Source organism: Aquarana catesbeiana, linkage group LG07, assembly GCF_042186555.1.
Source record: "Aquarana catesbeiana isolate 2022-GZ linkage group LG07, ASM4218655v1, whole genome shotgun sequence".
Taxonomy (NCBI): domain Eukaryota; kingdom Metazoa; phylum Chordata; class Amphibia; order Anura; family Ranidae; genus Aquarana; species Aquarana catesbeiana.
The window spans coordinates 315632792-315656668 of NC_133330.1; the positions used below are offsets into that span (position 1 = coordinate 315632792).

General features: G+C 43.4%; 1 protein-coding gene across 1 annotated transcript in view; it reads right to left on the reverse strand.

The window, feature by feature from the left end:
* The window catches only part of MSH4 (mutS homolog 4), a 111243-nt gene that overhangs the window by 10744 nt on the left and 76622 nt on the right, over positions 1-23877 (reverse strand). Inside the window, exons 12-16 of the mRNA XM_073592078.1 lie at positions 23359-23489; positions 13215-13318; positions 11910-12034; positions 8527-8727; positions 1517-1635 (exon numbers count right to left, since the gene is read on the reverse strand). Coding sequence (XP_073448179.1) covers positions 1517-1635; positions 8527-8727; positions 11910-12034; positions 13215-13318; positions 23359-23489 — 680 coding nt within the window. The remainder of the gene's footprint in view (positions 1-1516; positions 1636-8526; positions 8728-11909; positions 12035-13214; positions 13319-23358; positions 23490-23877) is intronic.

Sequence of the window (23877 nt, forward strand, 5' to 3'; positions counted from 1 at the left end):
ACTAAGGGGGAAGCTGCTACAGCGCACCTCTTCATCCACCACTCATGCTCTACAGCAGGGGTGACCAACCTTTTGAGGAGCAAGGGCCACTTTAGCGACTTGGTAACCGGTCGCGGGGCACAATGAGCGGAGTGGCAGATGACAGGTCCGTGTCCACTTTACATATGCAGAGCAGACACGGACACAGCCCACTCTACTCTTCCACCCAGACGGAAGGGGACAGAACCCCTTTTGTTTTTTTAAATGGATCAGATTGGAGATAGGCTGGTATAAACGAACACAAGTCCATTTACATCTGCTGCTCTATAGAGGTGAATGAAGAGTCAGATTGGGTCAACCTGAAAAAAAGACAGGCAGACCCGTTCGGACCAATCATGTGAAAGGGGTCTAAGGCTGCTTTCACACTGATGCACTGTGGTTTACATGCACCTCAACTGACCTCAAGTTTTACTTCTTCCTCGGGATTCCTGCAGGTATCGCTGGCTGCTGCTGTTCCCCAAGCAGGTATGGCTGGTGGATGCTGCTGGCTGTCCTCCAGGGCTGTTACTGCTGGTGGGTTCTGCTGGCTGGTACTGCTGGCTGGTTCCAGACACACCATCCCCAAGCATCAGTGTGACAGGAGCCGGCGCTAGAGGAAGCATGCGGCTGCAGAGGCGATGCTTCCTGTATCACTCCTGTCACAGGCGGAGTACATTTGGTATCACTCTGCCTGTGTCAGGAGCTGGCGCTATACAGGAAGCATCGGCTCTACTTTCTCTAGTGATGACTCCAATCTTCAAACTGATGCTCGGGAACCCGCAATCTGGGCTTGCTGACCCACAGGAGGTGGCACCGGGAGCCTCAGAGTTGGTAATATTTTATTGAGGGGGGCCCCGCTGCCCCCCCCTGGATCCGGCCCTGAGAAGGAGGGTGTATAATAAATCATACAATGTATATTTTTTTAGCTTGGTGTGTTGGGAGGATGGAAGGGGGTGTATAATAAAATATATAATGTATATTTTTTATATTAAACGCATTAGGATGAATTTCAGATGTGGATATTTTATACCGTCCAGCTTGGATATATGTATATACCATTAATGGCCGATGCCCCTGGAAGCTGGAAATCACTGACACAGACACCACTACTCCAGCGATCTCCACTTGGTTCCAGGTTCGGTGCTTATCAGATGGCCTGTTGCATTCTGAACACAGGTCTCTGGCTGCTCAGCATGGCACCATTCATAAGTTGCTTTGCATCTTCTGAATGACTGCAAAGCATTCTCTGATTGTACAAGGTAGACAGCGTGACGCCATAACCCTGCTTCTCCACCTAGTCCAATCAGTAAGAATTGCATTCTTTCTAAAAATACAAAGCAATGGTGCCCGTACTGAGTGGCTGACCTCCTATGTTTAGAATGCCGCTGGACCAGAATGTATAAAATATCTATACCTGGAATTCCTCTTAAGCCCATTATTATTATAATTATGTTTATTGCAATACGTAGTTTCTGCACGAGTGTATGTAATGCTGCACCTCCTTCATTTCCCTCATGAAAGTTGAGGCATTTGTTTCAATATCGTCGTCCATTCCAATCCTGGTAAATATCTGTTTAGCAATTCGTAGTGAACAATATTCTGCTGGAACAAAGGATCCTGAAAAACATAAGAGCCATAACATAAAGAATATAATTATTAAACGGAGAATGATGATGGTACTTCTGAAACAAATTGTACTTTTTTAATTGAATGATATCTGATCTCAGTTTTATTTATAGCTGAACTTCAGGCACAAAAACTCACATTTAATGTATTTCTCAATAAACACAAAGGATTTAAATCGATTTTATGAACACCAAATAAATGTCTTTGTAAGCCCAGTTATTACCTTGTAAAAGTATCAGTGACTTCATCACTGTGCTGCAGATCTACTGTGCAGAGAGCAGAACTGTGGGAGGGACTCAGCAGACCCCACCCACTACAGGCTTTCTGCAAAAAACTACAGGAGCGGGTCTGAGACAAGACCAGTCACCCTGCACAAAGAGAGAGAGCAGAAGTGACTAGTTTGTTACAGGAACTCTTGCATAGAGTCAAAGTTTCAAACTGGATTACTGCACAGATCTGCACAAAGTACACCAAGCTTCATATAAAACACAGACCTACTCAGGCTTATATACTACTTTGTAGTGCCTAAATCCAGAGCACTTAGTTTGCAAATGGCAGCCTCAAGTACTGCTGTATTCCTAAAGGCAATGAGATGAGACTCACTAACAAATAACATGCATTGCAGGAGGGGAATGTACCAGTGATCTGACTTTGGAGCTGGACATTGATGATGTGTCTACTGTTTAATTCTTATGTCAGCGTAAATAGCTTTTCTATATATTCATGTTTCCTTTACAGTAGTAGGAGGTTAGGTTGGGGAAGAGTTGGCTGCATTATTAGGAAAAGCTGCTGAAAACAGAAGGAGCTGCAATTAGAAACCTGGATCCAAAAGCAATCTTGTAATTTGTCTAAAAAAACACCTAACAGGAAATAGCTAGGCCCTTAAATAATAGCTATACCTTTATTATAACTTTTGCTAAATCCAGAACCCCCCTGCCCCTCCCCAGGACCAAACTGGCAAATTCAGTTGAAACATCAAATTTTTAGGAATAAAAACGAAATGAGGACATTTTAAATAACTGCTTTCAATCCCAATCCAAGTGTTTTGCAGAACTTTTCCTACTTCAATTCCATACTAACATTTATCCTTAGGCAAATACTAACCCCCCATTGTTTCCTCTCTCTCCCACCCCCCTCTAAGTGATAAATTGCATGACAAAAAGAAAAGAAAAACAAAATCTAAATGCCCCTTTTACTAAAGTGGCATTCACATAACGCTCCAACCCTGAGTCTTCTGCCTGAGTGAAGTGAGCACTTCCTATTGGCTGTCTTTCAGGATCCAGAAGCAGAATGATGTCAGCATTAGGGGACTGGCTGATAGGGGCACATCTGCAGCACTACCCTGCACTGGAAATGGTGCCAGCAAGGGACAGGGATGGTAGACTTTGATGAGTTAGGTTAGAGGAAGATGGGAGGGAGAGGTGAAAGGAAAGGGGATCATGTTCTGCTCAGAAATGGGTTGCCACCTTTTCGTAAAGCCAAACCCGAACACTTTAGCAGCGCACGGCAATATTTTTGTGATTAAATAACATTTGTAATCATAGAGTTAATCACAAGAGTCTTCTTTTACATCAGAGTCAACAGAGCTCCCCTTTAGATATGAATCCACAGAGTTCCCCTTTACATCTGAATGCACCGGGTTTGCTCCCCTTTACATCTGATTTTGCAGTTTCCCCTTACATCTGAATCTGCAGGAGAGGAGTGTGGAGAGTATGATAGTGGGCAGTATGTACAGGAGAGGAGTGTGGAGGGCATGGCGGGGGCAGTATGTACAGGAGAGGAGTGTGGAGAGTATGACAGTGGGCAGAATGTAAAAAGAGAGGAGTGTGGAGGGTATGATGGGGGCAGTATGTATAAAGAGAGGAGTGTGGAGGGTATGATGGGGGCAGTATGTATAAAGAGAGGAGTGTGGAGGGTATGATGGGGGCAGTATGTATAAAGAGAGGAGTGTGGAGGGTATCACGGGGTCAGTATGTACAGGGGAGGAGTGCGGTGGGTATGACGGGGTCAGTATGTACAGGGGAGGAGTGCAGAGGGTATGGCAGGGCAGAATGGTGAGGGATATCTTGCAGTGTCTATGGGGTGACCAGGGAGCGATGTTGGGAAGATAAGGGAAGGAAAGTGACTATGGAATGATGTCCCTCAGCTGGGGGGTAGGAAGCAGCTCTGAGTGATGTCTGTCAGCTGGATGTATGAAGTGGTCTGGGGGTGATGCAAACTGGGAGGCATTGGGGGCTGAGAAGTGGTCAGATCAAAAAAGCTATTGTGCTCATCCACTACTATATACAGCAATAAATCATACAAAAGTACTACTCAATAAAAACAATCTCCTGTTATAGGATGTCAATACAGATCTATATAATCCAGCCCCTAGCACTCTGTATGTCCAGATGATGTAAAGGTAATGTATGACCATTCATGTAACCATGTGTTATCCAAACTCTGAGTCTGTACATTCAGAAGTGTAAACTCACCACATTAACATAGGGTTACATGAATGGTCATAAATTACTTCACATTATCTGGACTGAACTATGTAGGGATGTTTGTAGGGACTGACATGTGAGCAGGCTTGGTAAATACCCATCAGCTGTGATCTAGCTGCAGACTCCTCCCTCCCCCCCATACACTCACTATCTTCTCCAATTCTCCTGTCACCTTAACCCTGTATTGCATCACCTAAAAAAACAAATCCTCCTGAAACTTTGCAGCTTTCCACCCAAGGAGACTTTTCCCAGCAAAAAATTCTGCACACCTCTCCCTGCATGCGGTGTGAGCAGCAGCCAGCCCGACAATAGCTACAGTGATCTCCGTCTTCCCGTTCTCTCAGCACATGGCACTGCTGATTGGAGGTTGGGGGGGTGTTGATTCAGTGTTCAGAAACCCTGCAGGAGTCTGGAGGGGGGGGACAGAAAGAGGCTTCGGATTCCCAACACATACCAACAGTGTATTTATTTAGAAGCAATGACGCTGCACAGTGGCTCTCTGGTGGGTATGCTAATTGCCCATCCCCCCGCCTGAATGGTCTGTCACTGGTCTGGGCTGAGTAATGTGCCCGGGTATCAAGCAGTACAAAACCTGGACACATGCAACCCTACTTTAAAGAATGTCCCACAACATGCTTGAACTTTTGCTCCATGAGAGAAAAAAGGCCAGAATGTCTTATGTACTAATAATTAGTAACAGTAACATAGCAATACATACCAAAACAGTGCTGCACTGCCAATCATATAAATGTGCAAATAATACAATTATTACTGAACTTAATTCAACCCGCAAAAAATTTGCAAAATACAATATGCAAAAATACAATTTCAGAGCCAAATAACAGTTATGCCCCGTACACACGGTCGGATTTTCCGACGGAAAATGTGTGATAGGACCTTGTTGTCGGAAATTCCGACCGTGTGTGGGCTCCATCACACATTTTCCATCGGATTTTCCGACACACAAAGTTTGAGAGCAGGATATTAAATTTTCCGACAACAAAATCCGTTGTCGGAAATTCCGATCGTGTGTACACAAATCCGACAAAGTGCCACGCATGCTCAGAATAAATAAAGAGATGAAAGCTATTGGCCACTGCCCCGTTTATAGTCCCGACGTACGTGTTTTACGTCACCGCGTTCAGAATGATCGGATTTTCCGACAACTTTGTGTGACCGTGTGTATGCAAGACAAGTTTGAGCCAACATCCGTCGGAAAAAATCCTAGGATTTTGTTGTCGGAATGTCCGAACAAAGTCCGACCGTGTGTACGAGGCATTAGATGTAACATTACACCTCCACCTGATTGCTGCTGGTACCGATTAAATATATAGGAAGGTGCTGCGCTAACAACACACAAAATTATATCAATTAAGCTGCATATAGGCTTGACCAGTCTCAGACCTCCCTCAGGTGACTCCGGTACGACATAGGATAAAAAACACCAGATCAAGTGCTCTCTGTTTGCCAAAGGTTTATTTGTCCAAGTAGGAACAACATATGGTATACTCACAAAAAAAAGCACTTCAGCAGTGTGGGCTAAGGATGCAATGAACAACGAAATACTCCTGATGAGGTCGCAGTAGTGACGTCATCCCGCGAGTATCTCGTCCTATATGTTTGATCGGTACTAGCAGCAATCAGGTGGAGGTGTAATGTTACATCTAATATTTGACACTGAAATTGTATTTTTGCATATTGTATTTTGCACATTTTTTGCAGGTTTAATTAAGTTCAGTAATCATTTTATTATTTGCACATTGATAATATTGGCAGAGCAGCACTGTTTTGGTATTTATTCAATTAATGTGAAGTAGGCACGTTTTCTGTGTTAGCAGCAGCCAGGTGGGGGGGGGGCATTTTGCAAATTTGCACAAACGTTATTTTGCATATTTTTGTTTTCAGGTTTATCAATATTTGTTGTCACCAATTCTATTCTTGCGCCGATAGAAACTCAGTATATTATAGTAGTATAGCATTGCTGTGCTATGTTCCAGTGTTAACAAAGGGTGCTAATGACCTCAAGCAGCACCTTGTATTCTAGGTTCTTGCTAACATTGTATTTTTTATGGAGAATTATGGACAATGAAATGAGCTTTTATGAATGCATTCCTGCTCTCAGCATGACAGCATTCCAGGCAGTTGCACATACTTAGGTAAATGCAAAGTGACTGTTGCTGGTCACAATAACATTGCTTGTATGTAAGAATTGAAGGAAGAGCACTCTTAAAAATAAAAAAAATATTGAGAAAGATTAAAGATTGTTGCTGACAGCAAAAAAGACTCTAGCTGTCCATTTATCACTACAAGTTAGAATATTACAGTGTTCACCTTACTGGTTACTGTACATCACAACCCCATTTTCCACTTCATCCCCTTTTGAATTATTAGTTTAGTTTTTAAGGTTAAGCCCCTTTTTGGTCCATGTTTCATGTTACACCCATATTTAGGATGTAATCTGTATATAGTCGCATAGCCCATCCATTGCTACTTACCTAAATGCAGGGTGCATTTTCCTTCAGCAAGGTCCGGGAATGATGAATGGAGGTTAGTAAAAGACCCATCTACCACCATGGCAGAGAGAGAATTTGAAGGGCACACCGGCAGCAGGGTGACAACATCACAGCAAATATAATCTAGGTTCACTTCCCCCAGTCCCACAAAGGAAGGTCCGTATCTGCGTGGGGATCTAGGGGTAAACTGTGCAAGAGCCTGCGCTGTACACCTGCGACTCACTGATCACAAGTGCAATGCTCTGCAGGCTTCAACGCAAACAAGTGCATTTACTTTTTTCTTTTTTTTTTTAAGAAAAAGTGGAATCAGCCTTTAAAGCTGAAGTCTCAGCAGAACAATTATTGCTTAAATATGAGAGCCATGTGCATTCTTACTTAAAGGCTAAGTTCACCTTTGGGAACATGTTACATGTCCCACCCATATTTAGGGTGGAGCATGTAATATGTTCCAGCAACTGTAGCCTCCTCCCCCAGTGACAGCAGGTGGGCATCTTCCCCGGGCGCCTGCTGTTACCGTTTGAAAAAAACGTGGCTGTGCGGGGCTTCCCGTGGCCAGGCTACGTCATTCATTCACAGTCCCCTGTAATTGGGAAACTACAAGTCCCAACAGCCTTTGTGGCTGTTGGCTAAAAATTTCAATGAACTACTTTGGCACTGTTGAGCGTTCTGATAGTTCGTTCATTCTTCCTGTCAGTGTGCATCTGCCTGCCCGTATGAGGTATGAGTAGACAGATACACTGTGAAATCTGCAGGAGTCCTGCACGGCACCTGTGATCTGCTGATCATGGGTGCAATGCTTTCCAGGCTCCATGTAAAAAAATAATAATAAATGCCTATTTTTTTACCTGCAAAAAGATGTGCACTTATTTATTTTTAAAGGTGAACTTATACTTTAAATCCTTTGTGTATTTTTTCCAGATCTGTGCAGCAATCCAGCATGAAACCATTCCTGCACTTTCCCTCTGTAGAGGAGTTCTCTCTATATAGACCAGTCAGTGATGCGCCCTCGGCTCGTGCAGGGTGACTGGCCTTTGATCAGCTCCCCGATCACTTTTTTGTAGGCAGCCTGTGGTTGACACCTTTGTACATCCCGCTGGCTCCCAATCAGAGGTTATTGACAGCTGTCGGTGAAAACTCAATCAGTGTACTAGGAGCACATAGTGAGTGTGCTCTTAGCGCAGAACCTCAGGCATGCCATGGATGTGCAGCGACTGTGCATTAAAAGCCCACTGCCGAACCTTGTAGTTTTCCATTCACAGAGCACTGGTGGACGGAGCCGTGTTTTAAAAAAAAATTTGACAGCTGGGGGGGGGGGGGGGCAGAAGATCCCTGCTAGCTGTCACAGCGGGGGTGCGGGAGGATGCGGGAGCCGGTCTATTGGTAACATGTTACACCCTGAATGTGGGTGTAGCATGTTATGATTGGTGCACTTATCATTTAAGTTGAAAAAGACCCTTCTGCTTTTATAACCACTTTAAAGCTTTCTGTCTATAGAGTGCATAAAACCTAAAATCATTTTTTATCATAAGCACTAAAAGAAAGCCTTGTTTGTTCCAAAACACATGACTTGTCTATTGCTTTGTTGTTTAAAAAAAAATAATAAAGTTATTGTTGAATCAATAAGTCAATAGCAGAAATGTGAAAACTGCTCTGGTTTATAGGCGGTGTACAGAAGTGAGAGATGAACTGGTTAATGTCCATTTAGAAATCTAGACACTGGGCATCACATCAGACTGTAGGAGTAAATGGAGCAGTAAGCATACTTTATGACCGTAAAGCAATAAAGTTCTGAACATAAAACGTTACAATGTTTGTATACAATGAAATGCCATGCATTTATTTGTCTTCAAACAGCAACAAATCAGAGTAACATGAAATGTTACCTATTTGTGCCATTATCTGGAAGAGAGCAATCTGTCTTAAATATGTTGATTTTCCGCTCATATTTGGCCCGGTGAGTATGATAAAATTACTCCCCTCACTTAGATAGGTGTCATTGGGAACTGGTTTGGACAAGGAAATCTTCTCCAAGATTGGATGCCAGCCCTGTTTTATCGCCATTGTATCTGTGAATTCTGGACGAACTACAATAAAGCACAAAAGAGTGAGTGAGTGAATGTACCCGGAAGATAAACTAAACACATATCACAGTTTTAAAGCAATCACACAAATCCAAAATGGGCTTGGAAATAAAAAGGTGTTATCAAAATGTGTTTAAATGCCAATGTTGTTGAAAAATATCTACTGTATATTTTTTTTGAAGATATAAAATTAGAGCAGCCTCTCTCCTAAAACCAACTCCAGTCTAAACTAATCTAAACACAAAAACAAGAAGGTAATTTGTTGTAAATTCATGAGTCCTTAGATGTGGTGGCTGCATTATATTTCTCTTTCAAGTGTTTTTTTCTTTTTAGTTTCACCTTGTGGACTAACTTAAAAAAAAAAAAATAAATACATAAAATAAATAAATAAAAGCATGACATAGTTACCTGCTCTGTGCAATGGTTTTGCACAGAGCAGCCCGAGCCTCCTCTTCTGGGCCCCCTCCCTGCTGGCACTCCTGGCTCCTCCCTCATCCTGAGTGCCCCCATATCAAGCCGCTTGCTCACTCCAGAATCGGATCTGTGCATCAATAAGACAGACCGAGCACTGCTCGGCCCCGCCCCCACCAATGTCTCTGCTGCTGTGTCTGAGCCATTGAGGAGCGGAAGAGCCTCTGTTCTCATGCACATCACTGGATCAAGATCAGGCTCAGGTAAGTATAAGGGGGGCTGGGAGTTGCACAGAGAAGGTTTTTTTTTTACCTTAAAGCAGAGCCTTTAAAAACACTTTAAAAGCATTATCAGCATTAAGGTAAAAAAATGTCTCATTAGTTATAGCCCGTCCACCCCCCACCCCCACCCCCACCAATCACCTGTCTGAGTTCTTTGCTGTGCCAGTCTGCAGTGGGGCTCAGCCCTCTCTCTCTCTGCTCTCACAGGACACAGAGGCAGCAGCGGGAGCCATTGTGTAACATATTTATTATTTAAATAAAAAAATTGCTTTTATAACCACTTTAAAACATATACACCAAGAGGATTCACCTGCAATGAATATCTGTGGAATGTCACATTCACTGCATTATTAAAGTGATTGTAAAGGTTTGTTTTTTTTAAACAACAAACATGTCATACTTACCTGCTCTGCGCAAGGGTTCTGCGTCCATTGACGCAGACAGCAGGACTCAGCACTGCCCCCGTGTCACTGGATTTGATTGACAGCAGTGGGAGCCAATAGCTCCTGCTGCTATCAATCTATCCAATGAGGACCCGAGACAGCGGCTATAGTCCCTGGGCTCGTGCACATCACTGGAACGATCGGGTTCAGGTAAGAAAAAATGGGGGGGGGGGGGGGGGGGGGCTCTGGGGGCAGCTGCAACACAGAAGGTTTTTCACCTTAATGCATAGAATGCATTAAGGTGAAAAACCATGAGGGTTTACAACACCTTTAATATATCCCTTCAGGTATAGATAGAATGGGGAAAGGTTATAACCTCTGTCAAAGATATACAGTAGTACCTTGGATTCCGAGCATAATTCGTTACAGAAGAATGCTTGTAATCCAAAGCATTCGTAACAAAGCGAGTTTCCCCATAGGAATCAGTGGAAACTCTGATAATTCCTTCCACAGCCACTGCTTGTCTATGCAGTACCACATGTGGCCAGGAATTGGGGAGGGGCGGTAGTGACACTCGGAGCCACTCAGGGAAGCTCAAAGACACTCGGAGACACTTGGGAACGGAGTGTTTACGAGTGTCTCCAAGCGTCACCAGCGCCCCCGCACCTCTGGCCAAATGCAGTACTGCACACCCCAGAGGCTTGAATCCTGCTCGTCTTGCAAGACAACACTTGCAAACCGAGTCAGGTTTAAAAAAAAAAAAAAAAAAAAAAGGAACAGCTTGTATTACACAAAACGCTCATAAATCGCGTTACTCGCAATCCGAGGTTTTACTGTATTGTTCAACTTTATCCTGCTGGGTATTTTTTCCCTCACTCTGTCCTGTTGGCACCAAATGCGTAAGGACATAAATGGCAATAGAAACCTAAACATTTCATACGCTATCCAAAAAAAAGAAAGAAGCAAGTTTTGGCTTTAGCTATACTTTAAAGTGGCACTAAACAATATCTATATTTTCTCCAAATAATCCATGCACATCCACTACTTAATGACCCTGTAATTTGTTTTATGAAATTATTTCTTACTGTGTTTTTCTCCGCTTTCTCTCTTACTTCCATTTGTTTGGAATGATAACTGCACATTAGTTGCAGTAATGTGAACTGCTCTATGCACAGTACAAATCCATACAGTCCACAGTTTATCTTGGGAGTGAGCAAGAGCGGGTGGCTACGTTCCTAATATGGAGCACAAACGTAGCCATCCTCTAACAGGAAGTCAGATCACAGTAGCAACAAAAAAAAAAAAGGATTTGGAGGAAGCTAAGGAGCAACAGAAGGCAAGTTTCTTGAGTTAAAGTGTTACTAAACTCACAACAGTAAAATCAGTCTGTATGCACACTAAAGCATGCTTGTTGTACTCACTGTGGTACCTAAGAGGTTAATCCTCTGCAAAAGGCTCTGTTCCTGTCTTCTCTGATCCTCCTCTTCTTCCACTGTCTCCAACTCATCTCCGGATATTATTGAGGGAAGGGGACAAGCTGCACATACTCAGTTTGGTGTATAATGCTGGAAGGTTTTTTTTTTTTTCTTGGGAGGGTGCATGTGATCAGCACAGGGCCAATTAGTACTGTCCAGACAGAGGGTCGGGGGTCATGCAGCCTCATAGGACAGTCAGAGGAGAAGGAAAACTCCTCCTACAAGCTTTAATCAGACACTGATAGAAGTCACAAGACTGTTATATACTGCTGATGAGAAAAGGTATTTAGCAGTTTATAATTTACCCATACAATTGCATTTCTATGTTCTGTGTACTGTGGGAGACCAGATAGTGAATGCAGGGTCCTGGGTTTAGTAACACTTAAGCAATACATACTTGAAAAGAATTTTTTTTTCATCTGTGTTACTTAATACAGAGCTGCATTATATTTTGTCTTTTATATCTGTCTGCAGTTCGGTATTACATGTATAACTCAAGATATCCATTTGGAAAATATCAAAATTTCTGGTGTTGAAACTCCCACAACACATACAAACATATCCAATTTCTAACCTTGTACACACATACTGTATGTCCAAGTTTATCTACCATTTCTGTAAGATGTGGCTCTTACCATAATCTGACAGTGTGCAAACACTAGCCAAAGAAAGCAGCATATCCAGCATGGAGACTGCATCCGATAACCTGTACAGGCAGTGGATGTGCTCATAGATCTCATTAAGCAGCTTACATACTATTCTGAAAAAGACATCAAAACCAGGTAAAGTAAAACATCTTGTGGCTCCTTTCAAATGGCGCACAATCTCACAGAAGATATACACTGTGGGGTTGATTTACTAAAGGCAAATAGACTGTGCACTTTGCAAGTGCAGTTGCTCCAGAGCTTAGTAAATGCAGCTTTGCTGACATCCATCATCCAATCATGTGCAAGCAGAAATGCTGTGGGTTTTTTTTTTATCCTCCTTGCATGTGATTGGCTATCATTTGCAAAATGAAGCTTTACCTGACTTACTAAGCTCTGGAGCAACCGTCCTTGCAGAGTGCACAGTCTATTTGCCTTTAGTAAATCAACCTCCATGTCTTGCAAGTTTTGGATGTACCAACCCTTTAACCACTTGCCGACTGCTGCACACCAATATACGTCTGCACAATGGCAGCGGTGGGCAAATGGGCGTACCTGTACGTCCCCTTTAAATGGCGGGGCTAGTAGGCCCGCGCCCGCTGTGTACAGCGTGACCGTGCCCGCGGGACATCGAGTCTCCCGGCGATCGTGTCACGGAGCCGCAGAACGGGGAAGTGCCTATGTAAACAAGGCATTCCCCCGTTCTGCCTTGTGACATGACAGAGATCACATCTCCCTGTCATCGGGAGCAGTGATCGCTGTCATGTGAGTTGAAGCCCATCCCCCCCACAGTTCGAATCACTCCCTAGGACACACTTAACCCCTTCATCGCCCCCTAGTGGTTAACCCCTTCCCTGCCAGTGTCTTTTACACAGTAATCAGTGCATTTTTATAGCACTGATCGCTGTATAAATGACAATGGTCCCAAAACAGTATCAAAAGTCTCCGATGTGCCCGCCATAATGTCGCAGTCCCGATAAAAATCACAGAGTAAAAAAATAAAAGTAAAAAATAGTGTTTTTTTTTCAAAATTGTCGCTATTTTTTTGTTTATAGCGCAAAGAATAAAAACCGCAGAGGTGATCAAATACCACCAAAAGAAATCTTTATTTGTGGGGAAAAAAAGGACGTTAATTTTGTTTGGGTGCAACATCGCACGACCGCGCAATTGTCAGTTAAAGCGACGCAGTGCCGAATCGCAAAAAATGCTCTGGTCAAGAAGGGGGTAAAATCTTCCATTGCCGAAGTGGTTAAATAAAGGCTTTGAAAAGAGAGAAGAGACGCTGACTAAACTTACATATAAGACATGTGGTAGATTTCTCGGAGTGATTCGTTGATTCGTTCATTCATCTTAATTAAATCGACTGTTGTGAAGCTGTAAGTGTTTTTAACTTGCGTCACCTGGGAAAAGAGCATCGCAAGCAGTTGCAATGAAAAGATTCTTGGGTTAATTTTCTCAGGCACCCACTGCAATTAACTATCTCACAGAAGCTGTCAGCATAATCATGTTAGAGAAGTGTCAGGTGAGTCTTCTTCCTGCCAGCATCTCATTGCCTGCTATCCCACCAAACAGAATTAGTATCTCCCAAACAATGTTTGTTACACTGAATCAGAACATTTCTCATAGGCTTCCATTCTCAGCTGATATATCAATTGTGGTTTAGTATTATCTTTAGGGTCCATTCACATTATGCACATCCATTTTATGCAATGAGGCTTTCTGCATTTAGGCTACCTATTTATTTTGAATGAGCTAGAAGCACACCTGAGCGCATAAGAAAGCGCACCAGCACCATTTTTATCAATGATGCACAACATAAAATACAAACATTTCACATCCATCTGTTGTGGTGTGCTATAGTGCAGGTGCATTTTGCTGTACTGTAAATGTGCATTGGGGTGTCCTTTATTCTAGATATAACACAAAAAACCCTAAGTATAATTTGTAATTTTATAAATATAAAACAGAAAATTGTCATCACTTACCATAATTTCCCTTTCCTGGCCCATCCTCACGTTAGCACATAACAGGTTAACACCTCCTTTGGAGCCCAACATGACCACATGTTCCCAGCTGAATAAAAGACAGCCCCTCCCCCAACTAAGATGTTCGATAACCTAGCCTGCGACAGGCCACTAGGGAGGGAGTCCTGTGCTGACGTGAGGATGGGCCAGGAAAGGAAAATTACGGTAAGTGATAACAATTTTCCATTTTCCTGGCCCACCTCACATCAGCACATAACGGGATATACCAAAGCTAATATAGGGCGGGAGAGAACAAATGAAAAAAGAGACACTGACAATCAAAGAAAAGCTGCTAAAGCCAGAAAGAATTGATCTCTCTTTTCCCAAACTTGCTGGTTGCATATTTAGTTTGCAAGGTTGAATGAAGGCCGCACAGACCTTCAAGTTAGTCCTTACCTATATCTTCCAAGCAATCCTGGCATAACTGCCCCAAAGGCTGCCACCCCTCTAGTCAAATAGGCTTGCAATTGTTTCAGAGCAGAAAGGCCTACTTCCTGCATGTCAATCTAATCATCCTGGTAACCCAAGATTGGATGACTCTTGAAGGCCTGATGGCTAAATGAAAAGATTGTACACTTTCCTCCTTTGACCAAGTACACTGTTAGTAACTCGACCATGTGTAAGAAAACCAAAGTCTTCCCGTTGTGCACTCAGTGCCTCTCGTGTGAGAACTCGGAGGGACTACTTCCCAGTTTTTCTGGAAACCGGATACCTCTTTAAAATTGAACTTTGGAGATAGACGTGGTATCCCTATCTCTGGTAAAAAGGAAAAAGAAATAAGACACCAAAGGGCCCTTGCAGGAAAGTGTTGCAACACTGCTGTCTGTGAAAAGATAAAGTAGAGATCTGTACCCTAATTGGAGTTGTATGCCAGACCAACCTCTAGCGCTGGCTGTAAAATGTCTAGGATATTGGCTAGAGCAGGGAACACAGGAGTGAAAGCTTTTGCTGAGCAGACAAAACAGACTTCTTTCATATCCTCTCCCAATGTAGTGTTCATGGATGATCTTCTGGTCACCAAGCTCTGAACAACCTCAGGGAATCCCTGCACCTCTAGTGTAGCCGATTTCATAGCCAGGCTATTAAAAGTAGTTCCATTGGATTGGGGTGCTGTTACCGACCTTGCCATAAAAGATTTCATTTGGGCAGAGACAAGGATCAAACAGAAAATACCATGGCACTGTGAACCTATCTTGTATGATGGAGTCTTTGCATTGGTATCCTGTTGCAGATATCAGGAGCTGCATGTTTAGTGAAGTCTCCCTGAGAAGTACTACTGGAACGCCCCCATAGGGCCAATATTGGTATGAGGCACTTGTTAAAAAAAATATTATGCCTAACCAAACCAATAACTGGATTTGCTTACCTGGCAAGAAGACCAACCTTAAATGACTGTAAGTGGTTCTCTGCCCCACGAAAAGTTTCTTTGCAAGTTGTAACAAGAAAAGACTTGGTGTCCCCTTGTCAGGCAATGTAGGCTACTACTGTCTTGTCGTCAACCTTACTCAGGTCCCCTTAAAGATCCTGAAAGGCTTGCAATGCTAGAAAAAGGCTTCCTTCCATTCAAGATACTTGGGGAGTCTGCGCTTCACTGCGCTCCAATGGCCTTGCACTTGTTTCTTCAGATTGTGGACTCCCCAGCCCCAGAGACTGGCATCTGGCTTCAGAATCATCCCATCTCCTGGGCTGAGAGGTATGACTCCGAAAGAAGCACAGTGGCGATGTCCAAAATTCCAGTTCTTGTTGAATTTGTATAGGCACAAATATTTTCTGATTCATAGACAGCCTAGCTCATAGGCTATAGAAGGCAAACTGAAACGCCCTCATGTGCCACTTGGCCCAAGGTACCACCACTGCCAACAAGATCTTCAAAAAGATTCCTGGGGCTGTGCCAATGTGTAAAAGGCAGACACCTGAACTGGAAGTGACATCTGGCCACCGCAAATCTCACACGCCTCTGGTGCACGGCATTGATCGGTACATGGAAATATGAGTTGGCCGGTCGATTGATACCAACTGATCCTCTTGCTGAACTGTCCCTGTGACTGTCTGCATGGACTCCATCTTGAACTTCTTGGTGTATATGAACACATTTGATTCCTTTAGGCTGAAACAGACCAGAAGGCTCCTACCTAAAAAAACGGGGGAGAAAGGCCCCCAGACGATTCTATGTTTTCTGGATCACTGGCATGATAGCCTTGTAACAGTAAAAAAATCTTGCAAACATTTTCTCTTCTGAGATCTGTTGGACATAAATTAAATGGATTCAGTGGTCAGCTTTGGAATTGTACTCCCACCTGTCTTCTGGACCCACTGGTCTTTGACGATTCTCGTCCAAACCCTCCAGAAGGAGGCTACAATCATCAACCTCACTCAGGCCCCCTGGCCCCAACAGGAAGAGACTGGTTGGACGTACTTTCAAAAAAGACTTTCCAGCCATCTTAGCAGCTTGCTCTGGACTTGATTTCATGTCAAAAGTAACTTTGGATTTCATGTCAAAAGTAACATTTGGCCTCCTGCATCCTCTGAAGTTCAGTGGGCTTGAGTGAAGGATGGCGGCTTCCTCTTACTAGTCTGTGGCCACAGTCCAGACTTTTCCTCTTGTCATTTGCTTAATTGTGTTGTTCAGCGTTTGACCGAATAACCTCCCATTATAGGAAATGTCAAAGGCTTGTGCACAAGTTCCACCTGCCCTCCAGTTGCCTAACCTCAATGCTCTCCTAGCAGTGACTGAGTGTGCCAGCACTTGTACTAGATCTATCAAAAACATCAACCAAAAGTCAGTTGCCAGGTTCTACTCTTTCCAGAAACTGTGCCAATTCTTGCAGTTTCCAGTGTTGAATGTAATGCCATTTCTAAAGTTTATATAGCGAAGTTAACGCTATTGCTGGTTGGCAGGCAAAATCTGTCACTGTATAGATTCTGTGCAAGCCTGATGGCCAGATCACCACAATTTCTGTGTTCCAGATGTGTTTCTGCATGAGTGTTTTTGATGCAATCTCAGTGTGTTTTGCCACTTTCCAGATGTGTTCCATAAAGAAACAATGCAACGTTCTACTTTTGTTGACTGCACTAGAATGCGCTGTACTGGTGTAAACTAGGTAATTGGAATCAAAGTTAAACACTGTCCATGCGTTCTTGATGCAGATTAAAAATGCACTGGACTGCATCTGGTGTGAACAAGACCACTTTCTTATCCATAGGATCTCTGAAGGCAACCGAGTTATAAAGAGGCAAAGACACTTGCTAGACCAGACACTAGAGGGTAGCATCCACTCCTGGAAGTGCAGTGCATAAACATACATCAGCCATCTTATATGGATAAAGCTTAGAGAACCTGTTACTGTTAATTGGTCTTCTGACAAGGTCTCTGTCATCCTTCATCGAGCGTTTTATCCTCTCATTGTTGGAAAAAAACGCCCTCCATCAACGAGCGTTTTACGCTCTAATATGGGATAAGACCGTCCTCCATCAACCTGCGCTTTACGCTCTATCATTGTGGGAAAAGACCATCCTCCATCAACGAGCGATTTACGCTCTATCATTGTGGGAAAAGACCATCCTCCATCAATGAGCAATTTCTGCTTTATCATTATGGGTGTTGCTTGGATATTTGCAGCATACTTTCGGCTATAGCCGCCTTAATAGAGCTTAGAATTTTGCACAAACCACATCCTTGTGAGGAAACCTGTGCAATTTCATTTCTCTACCACTGCAGACTGCATGCAGGCCCAAAATGCACCCTGAGCTTGGTGAGGCATTTTCTATCATGCTGGCATAAACGCATGTGCCAATTTCCTGTATCCTGTCCTTTCACAGGGTAAGTGGAAATGACTCCTTTAGAGTGTATTGACCACATGCTTAATGAATGTGACAACCTGTTAGGTGTCATCATCCTGGTCAGGATAAAATGATCATTGGCGGGTCTTATGTTTTTTGGAGCGTTTGTGTTCAGGGTTTCTGCTCCTAAAATAATGCAAATTAATAATTTCCTTGAGCACTCTTAAAAACCATGTCCCACGTTGCCCCCTCCTAACTTTGCTAATCTTCTCTGCCACTAACAGGTATGGCAAGCTCATATTTGCACAAAATATATGGAGAAAATCATATTACCTCTCACCAAAAAACAGGTACACTGTCTCCCTAAGAGCCATCTGCCTTCATCCACTCACTTCAGAAGCAGCCACAGGTGAGCCCAGGCAGCACATCTAAAGGCAGACAATAGACACAGTCAGAGTGTGAGACAAAAAACAGTCAGACTGTCAAACCCACAGAAGTACACAGCATAGCAGGGGAGCCAGGACAGCACATCCAGAGGCACACAGGAGACTCAATCAGAATCTGAGGTAAGTCCTTTACCTGGCAGGACTGCAGAGAGAGAGGGAGAGAAGCCCTCCCAACTGCAGACCTCCAAGATCATTTACACCAGGGATATGCAATTAGCGGACCTCCAGCTGTTGCAAAACTACAAGTCCCATCATGCCTCTGCCTCTGGGTGTCATGCTTGTGGCTGTCAGAGTCTTACTATGCCTCATGGGACTTGTAGTTGTGCAACAGCTGGAGGTCCGCTAATTGCATATCCCTGATTTACACTATTGCATGTTGTCTGGCGGTTCCCATCCTGTGTTGCCCATCTCCCCGCACTCTGTGACACCATTCACAGCCGCTTTCAGACTGACAATAAAGCCAGGAGAGCAGTGCGGTGCACTGCATTTAAAAAGACAGGAAGAAAAACCCAAAGGGAGAGGCAATGATGACATTGCAGGGCTCTTACAATACCACACCTGTACAATGTCAATGCTGTTTAAGCATCATTTTGCCCATGGCCTTGGCACAAAAAAAGTACCCAGTTCTTAGAAGGATTTACCTCCAGCATTCAGGGTCTTCCAACTCCATGAGAGGCTGAACATGGAGGGGTAGGTTTGGTAGGGGGGGGATGCAGCAACAAATTACTTACCAACGGCATTCAACATGTGGCCTGGAGCTGACTAAAAAAAGAACATCTTAGTTAGTGGAGGGGCTGTCTTTTATTCAGCTTGGAACATGTGGGGCTCCAAAAGAGGTGTTAACCCATTATGTGCTGACGTGAGGATGGGCCAGGAAATATATATATCTATATACACACACACACACACACACACACAAGAGGGCAGCCATACTTACTCGATACTTACTGTACATCATCCCCATTTTCTGCATAGCATTGCTGTACAGTGGATGCAACTTAGTGTTTGTGTAGATGGGCAATGCAGCAAGCTTTCACTTGCATTTGAGAATCAGTTTTAAGGGGAACAAAAGCCACGTACACAAGCCTTTAGAGCCGGTTCACACTAGAAGCGGGAGAGCCGGTTCAAATTAGAAGTGGCACGACTTGCAGGTCGCCTCACCGAGGCGACCTACACACGACTGCCACGGCGACTTGCAAGACGACTTCTGTATAAAAGTCTATGCAAGTGGCCCCCAAAGTAGTACAGGAACCTTTCTTCTAAGTCGGAGCGACTTGCGTCGCTCCGATTAGAACGGTTCCATTGTACAGAACGGGAGGTGACTTGTCAGGCGGCTAGGTCGCCTGACAAGTCGCCCCCGTGTGAACCAGCTCTTAGACTAGCCAATGACTTGGAAGGTGACTGGAGATTCAGGCACCATGCATATGCCTTCAAGCTATCATGACAGCAGATGGTGACACAAAAGCTAAGCTCAGCTTGGAGCATAACATTGTAGAATGTGCAAGAGTAATGTCTTCTGGCAGCTGGTTATTCATTTCACATTTATGTAGAAGAAAGTAGGCTGCCATGGTAAGAATGCACCATATATAGCTAACCAAAAAAAATTAATTGTTGCCAGTGGCTACTTATATGAGAGGTAACAATTGTTCACTGCTCAAGGAACACTTATGGAGGAACCCTGGTTGAGAAAGGCTGTTCTAGATGTTCATGTTTCTCTAGCACGTTTCTAGCTGTTCATGTTTCTCCAGCATCATTCTTATGCCCTGTACACACGACCGGTTTTCCCGTCGGAAAAACCTTCGGAATTCCGCTGAAACTGTCTTGCGTACACATGATCACACCAAAGTCCGACCGTCAAGAATGCGGTGACGTACAACACGTATGACGGGACTAGAAAAAGGAAGTTCAAAAGCCAGTAGCCAATAGCTTCCGTCTCGTACTTGCTTCAGAGCATGTGTTGTTTTTGGTACGTTGGAACAACATACAGACGAACGGTTTTCCTGAAAAGGATTGGTTCCGTCGGAAATATTTAGAACATGTTCTCTTTCTAGGTCTGTCAGAATTTTCGACGTAAAAAGTCTGATGAGGCATACAAACGAACGGTATATACGATGAAAAGCTCCCATCAGACTTTTTCTGTCGAACATTTCGCTCATATGTACGGAGCATAAAAGTTCATGTTTCTCCAGAATCCCTCTAGATCAGCGGTCTCCAAACTGTAGACCCTTGCTTGCCTTTATCAGGCCCTTGGAACACTATCCCTCCCACTAATACAAGGCACTATTCCTTCTACACCACCAATGGGGCATAATTTCTGTTCAGACCATTGAATCCAACAATGAAGCACGATTCTTTCCACTAATACCAATGATAAGAAACAATTCCTCCCACTAACTCCAACTGCAGGGCCCTAATCTTCCCACTGACACCAATGATGAGGCACTATCCCTCTCACTGACACCAAGGATGGGGCACTATTTCTTCCCCTGATACCAACAATGGGGCAATATTCCTCCCACTAATAACAATGATGGGGCATGGTTTACTCCCATTGACACCAAAGCATTCTTTACTCACACTGGCCACAGTCTGGCCCCTTCAAAGTCTATAGGACAGTAAACTGGCCCTTCATTCAGAAAGTATGGAGACCCCTGCTCTAGATGTGCAGGTTTCTCCAGAATCCCTCTAGATCAGCATTTCTCAACCCTTTTAACAAGGCAGAATTATTGAAATTTATTTACGGACTCAAGGAATCCCTGCTAATAATTATTAATAAGTACAGCAGAGTACATCATGATAGTCAGATGGAAGAATGCTCCTAACATTTGAGATCAGTGGGATGAATCCACCAACTCTTATAGGCAGCTTAAAACATCATTTGTGTCAGTGGTTATTTGTTTGAGACTCAGAAATTGCTAATTGCTCAAAGAACCCATAGAACCTCTAGAGCAGTGGTTCTCAACTCCAGTCCTCAGGACCCACCAACATGCCAGGTTTGTAAGATAGCTGAAATACATCACAGGTGATATCACTTGCTGCTCAGTGATTGCAGTATTCTAGTCTGCAACTCCCCAAGGTAATACTTAAAATCTGGCCTGTTGGTGGGTCCCAAGGACTGGAGTTGAGAACCACTGCTCTAGAGGAACCCTAGTTGAGAAAGGCTGCTCTAGAGGTTTGTTTCTCCCCAGCATCCCTCTAGATGTTCATGTTTCTCCAGTATCCCTCTAGATGTCTCTTCAGCACTCTTCTATATGTTAACCTCCATCAAACGAACAACTAAGGCCTACCTGCTTCCCCTGCCTTTCTTTTTTTAAACTATTTAGATACAAGACAACATAATTTTTAGGAAATGTTTGGACTATCAAAACAATCATAGATTGCATGAACCTCTAAATGAATCAGTCGGGTATCAGAGGCAACAGAACGTACAGTGGAGACGGAAAGTATTCAGACCCCCTTAAATTTTTCACTCTTTGTTATATTGCAGCCATTTGCTAAAATCATTTAAGTTCATTTTTTTCCTCATTAATGTACACACAGCACCCCATATTGACAGAAAAACACAGAATTGTTGACATTTTTGCAGATTTATTAAAAAAAGAAAAAATGAAATATCACATGGTCCTAAGTATTCAGACCCTTTGCTGTAACACTCATATATTTAACTCAGGCGCTGTCCATTTCTTCTGACCATCCTTGAGATGGTTCTACACCTTCATTTGAGTCCAGCTGTGTTTTATTATACTGATTGGACTTGATTAGGAAAGCCACACACCTGTCTATATAAGACCTTACAGCTCACAGTGCATGTCAGAGCAAATGAGAATCATGAGGTCAAAGGAACTGCCTGAAGAGCTCAGAGACAGAATTGTGGCAAGGCACAGATCTGGCCAAGGTTACAAAAAAAATTCTGCTACACTTAAGGTTCCTAAGAGCACAGTGGCCTCCATAATCCTTAAATGGAAGACGTTTGAGACGACCAGAACCCTTCCTAGAGCTGGCCGTCCGGCCAAACTGAGCTATCGGGGGAGAAGAGCCTTGATGAGAGAGGTAAAGAAGAATCCAAAGATCACTGTGGCTGAGCTCCAGAGATGCAGTCGGGAGATGGGAGAAAGTTGTAGAAAGTCAACCATCACTGCTGCCCTCCACCAGTTGGGGCTTTATGGTAGAGTGGCCCGACGGAAGCCTCTCCTCAGTGCAAGACACATAAAAGCCCGCATGGAGTTTGCTAAAAAAACACCTGAAGAACTCCAAGATGGTGAGAAATAAGATTCCCTGGTCTGATGAGACCAAGATAGAACTTTTTGGCCTTAATTCTAAGCGGTATGTGTGGAGAAAACCAGGCACTGCTCATCACCTGTCCAATAAAGTCCCAACAGTGAAGCATGGTGGTGGCAGCATCATGCTGTGGGGGTGTTTTTCAGCTGCAGGGACAGGACGACTGGTTGCAATCGAGGGAAAGATGAATGCGGCCAAGTATAGGGATATCCTGGATGAAAACCTTCTCCAGAGTGCTCAGGACCTCAGACTGGGCCGAAGGTTTACCTTCCAACAAGACAATGACCCTAAGCACACAGCTAAAATAACGAAGGAGTGGCTTCACAACAACTCCGTGACTGTTCTTAAAGAGCCCTGACTTAAACCCAATTGAGCATCTCTGGAGAGACCTAAAAATGGCTGTCCACCAATGTTTACCATCAAACCTGACAGAACTGGAGAGGATCAGCAAGGAGGAATGGCAGAGGATCCCCAAATCTAAGTGTGAAAAACTTGTTGCATCTTTCCCAAAAAGACTCATGGCTGTATTAGATCAAAAGGGTGCTTCTACTAAATACTGAGCAAAGGGTCTAAATACTTAGGACCATGTGATATTTCAGTTTTTCTTATTTAATAAATGTGCAAAAATATCAACAATTCTGTGTTTTTCTGTCAATATGGGGTGCTGTGTGTACATTAATGAGGAAAAAAAATGAACTTAAATGATTTTAGCAAATGGCTGCAATATAACAAAGAGTGAAAAGTTTAAGGGGGTCTGAATACTTTCCGTCCCCACTGTATATACTTTTTTTTTAAATTATGTTTCACAAAGGTGTACTTATTCTTTGATCCATAATAGGCAAGACCAATATATATCATGGGTATGACCAATATACCTTACAGTGATAGCGTCTAAATAAAAACAATAGCCACCTTAACAAATTCTGCCGGAAGAGACAGCTGCATACTTCCTTCAGCATTCATCTGGATGAAGAATCCCCGGGCAGTGCTGAAACTTGTTCTTAGTGGCAAGTTATACTTGTCAGATAGCTGTGATATCATTCCTGTATACAAATAAAACTTTGCAGGTTTTTAACATGGTTCTTAATAGCATCAGCCTGTTTGGACGGACAAGTAATAACATAACAGATCATAACTCCAGCCAAATGCATTTTATTGTTTTGGACATGTGGCGAATGTTCAGAATTTATAGCAGTCTTCTATTTTTTTTTGAATGGTCATTGGTGAGGACATTTCTCCTAGCCTTCGGTCTTATTGACCCCATAGGAAATAACAAGCAAACTTTGCAATTGCAAACAGCCGCAAACATCTTACTTCTCATACTAAAACAGCCCTCAATGCTGTCCTTATCCCCAATGGGAGATTTACACTTAAAGTGGGAGTCCGGCGACCAATCTTTTTTTTTTTTTTTTTAGGTCATTGAGACACTTT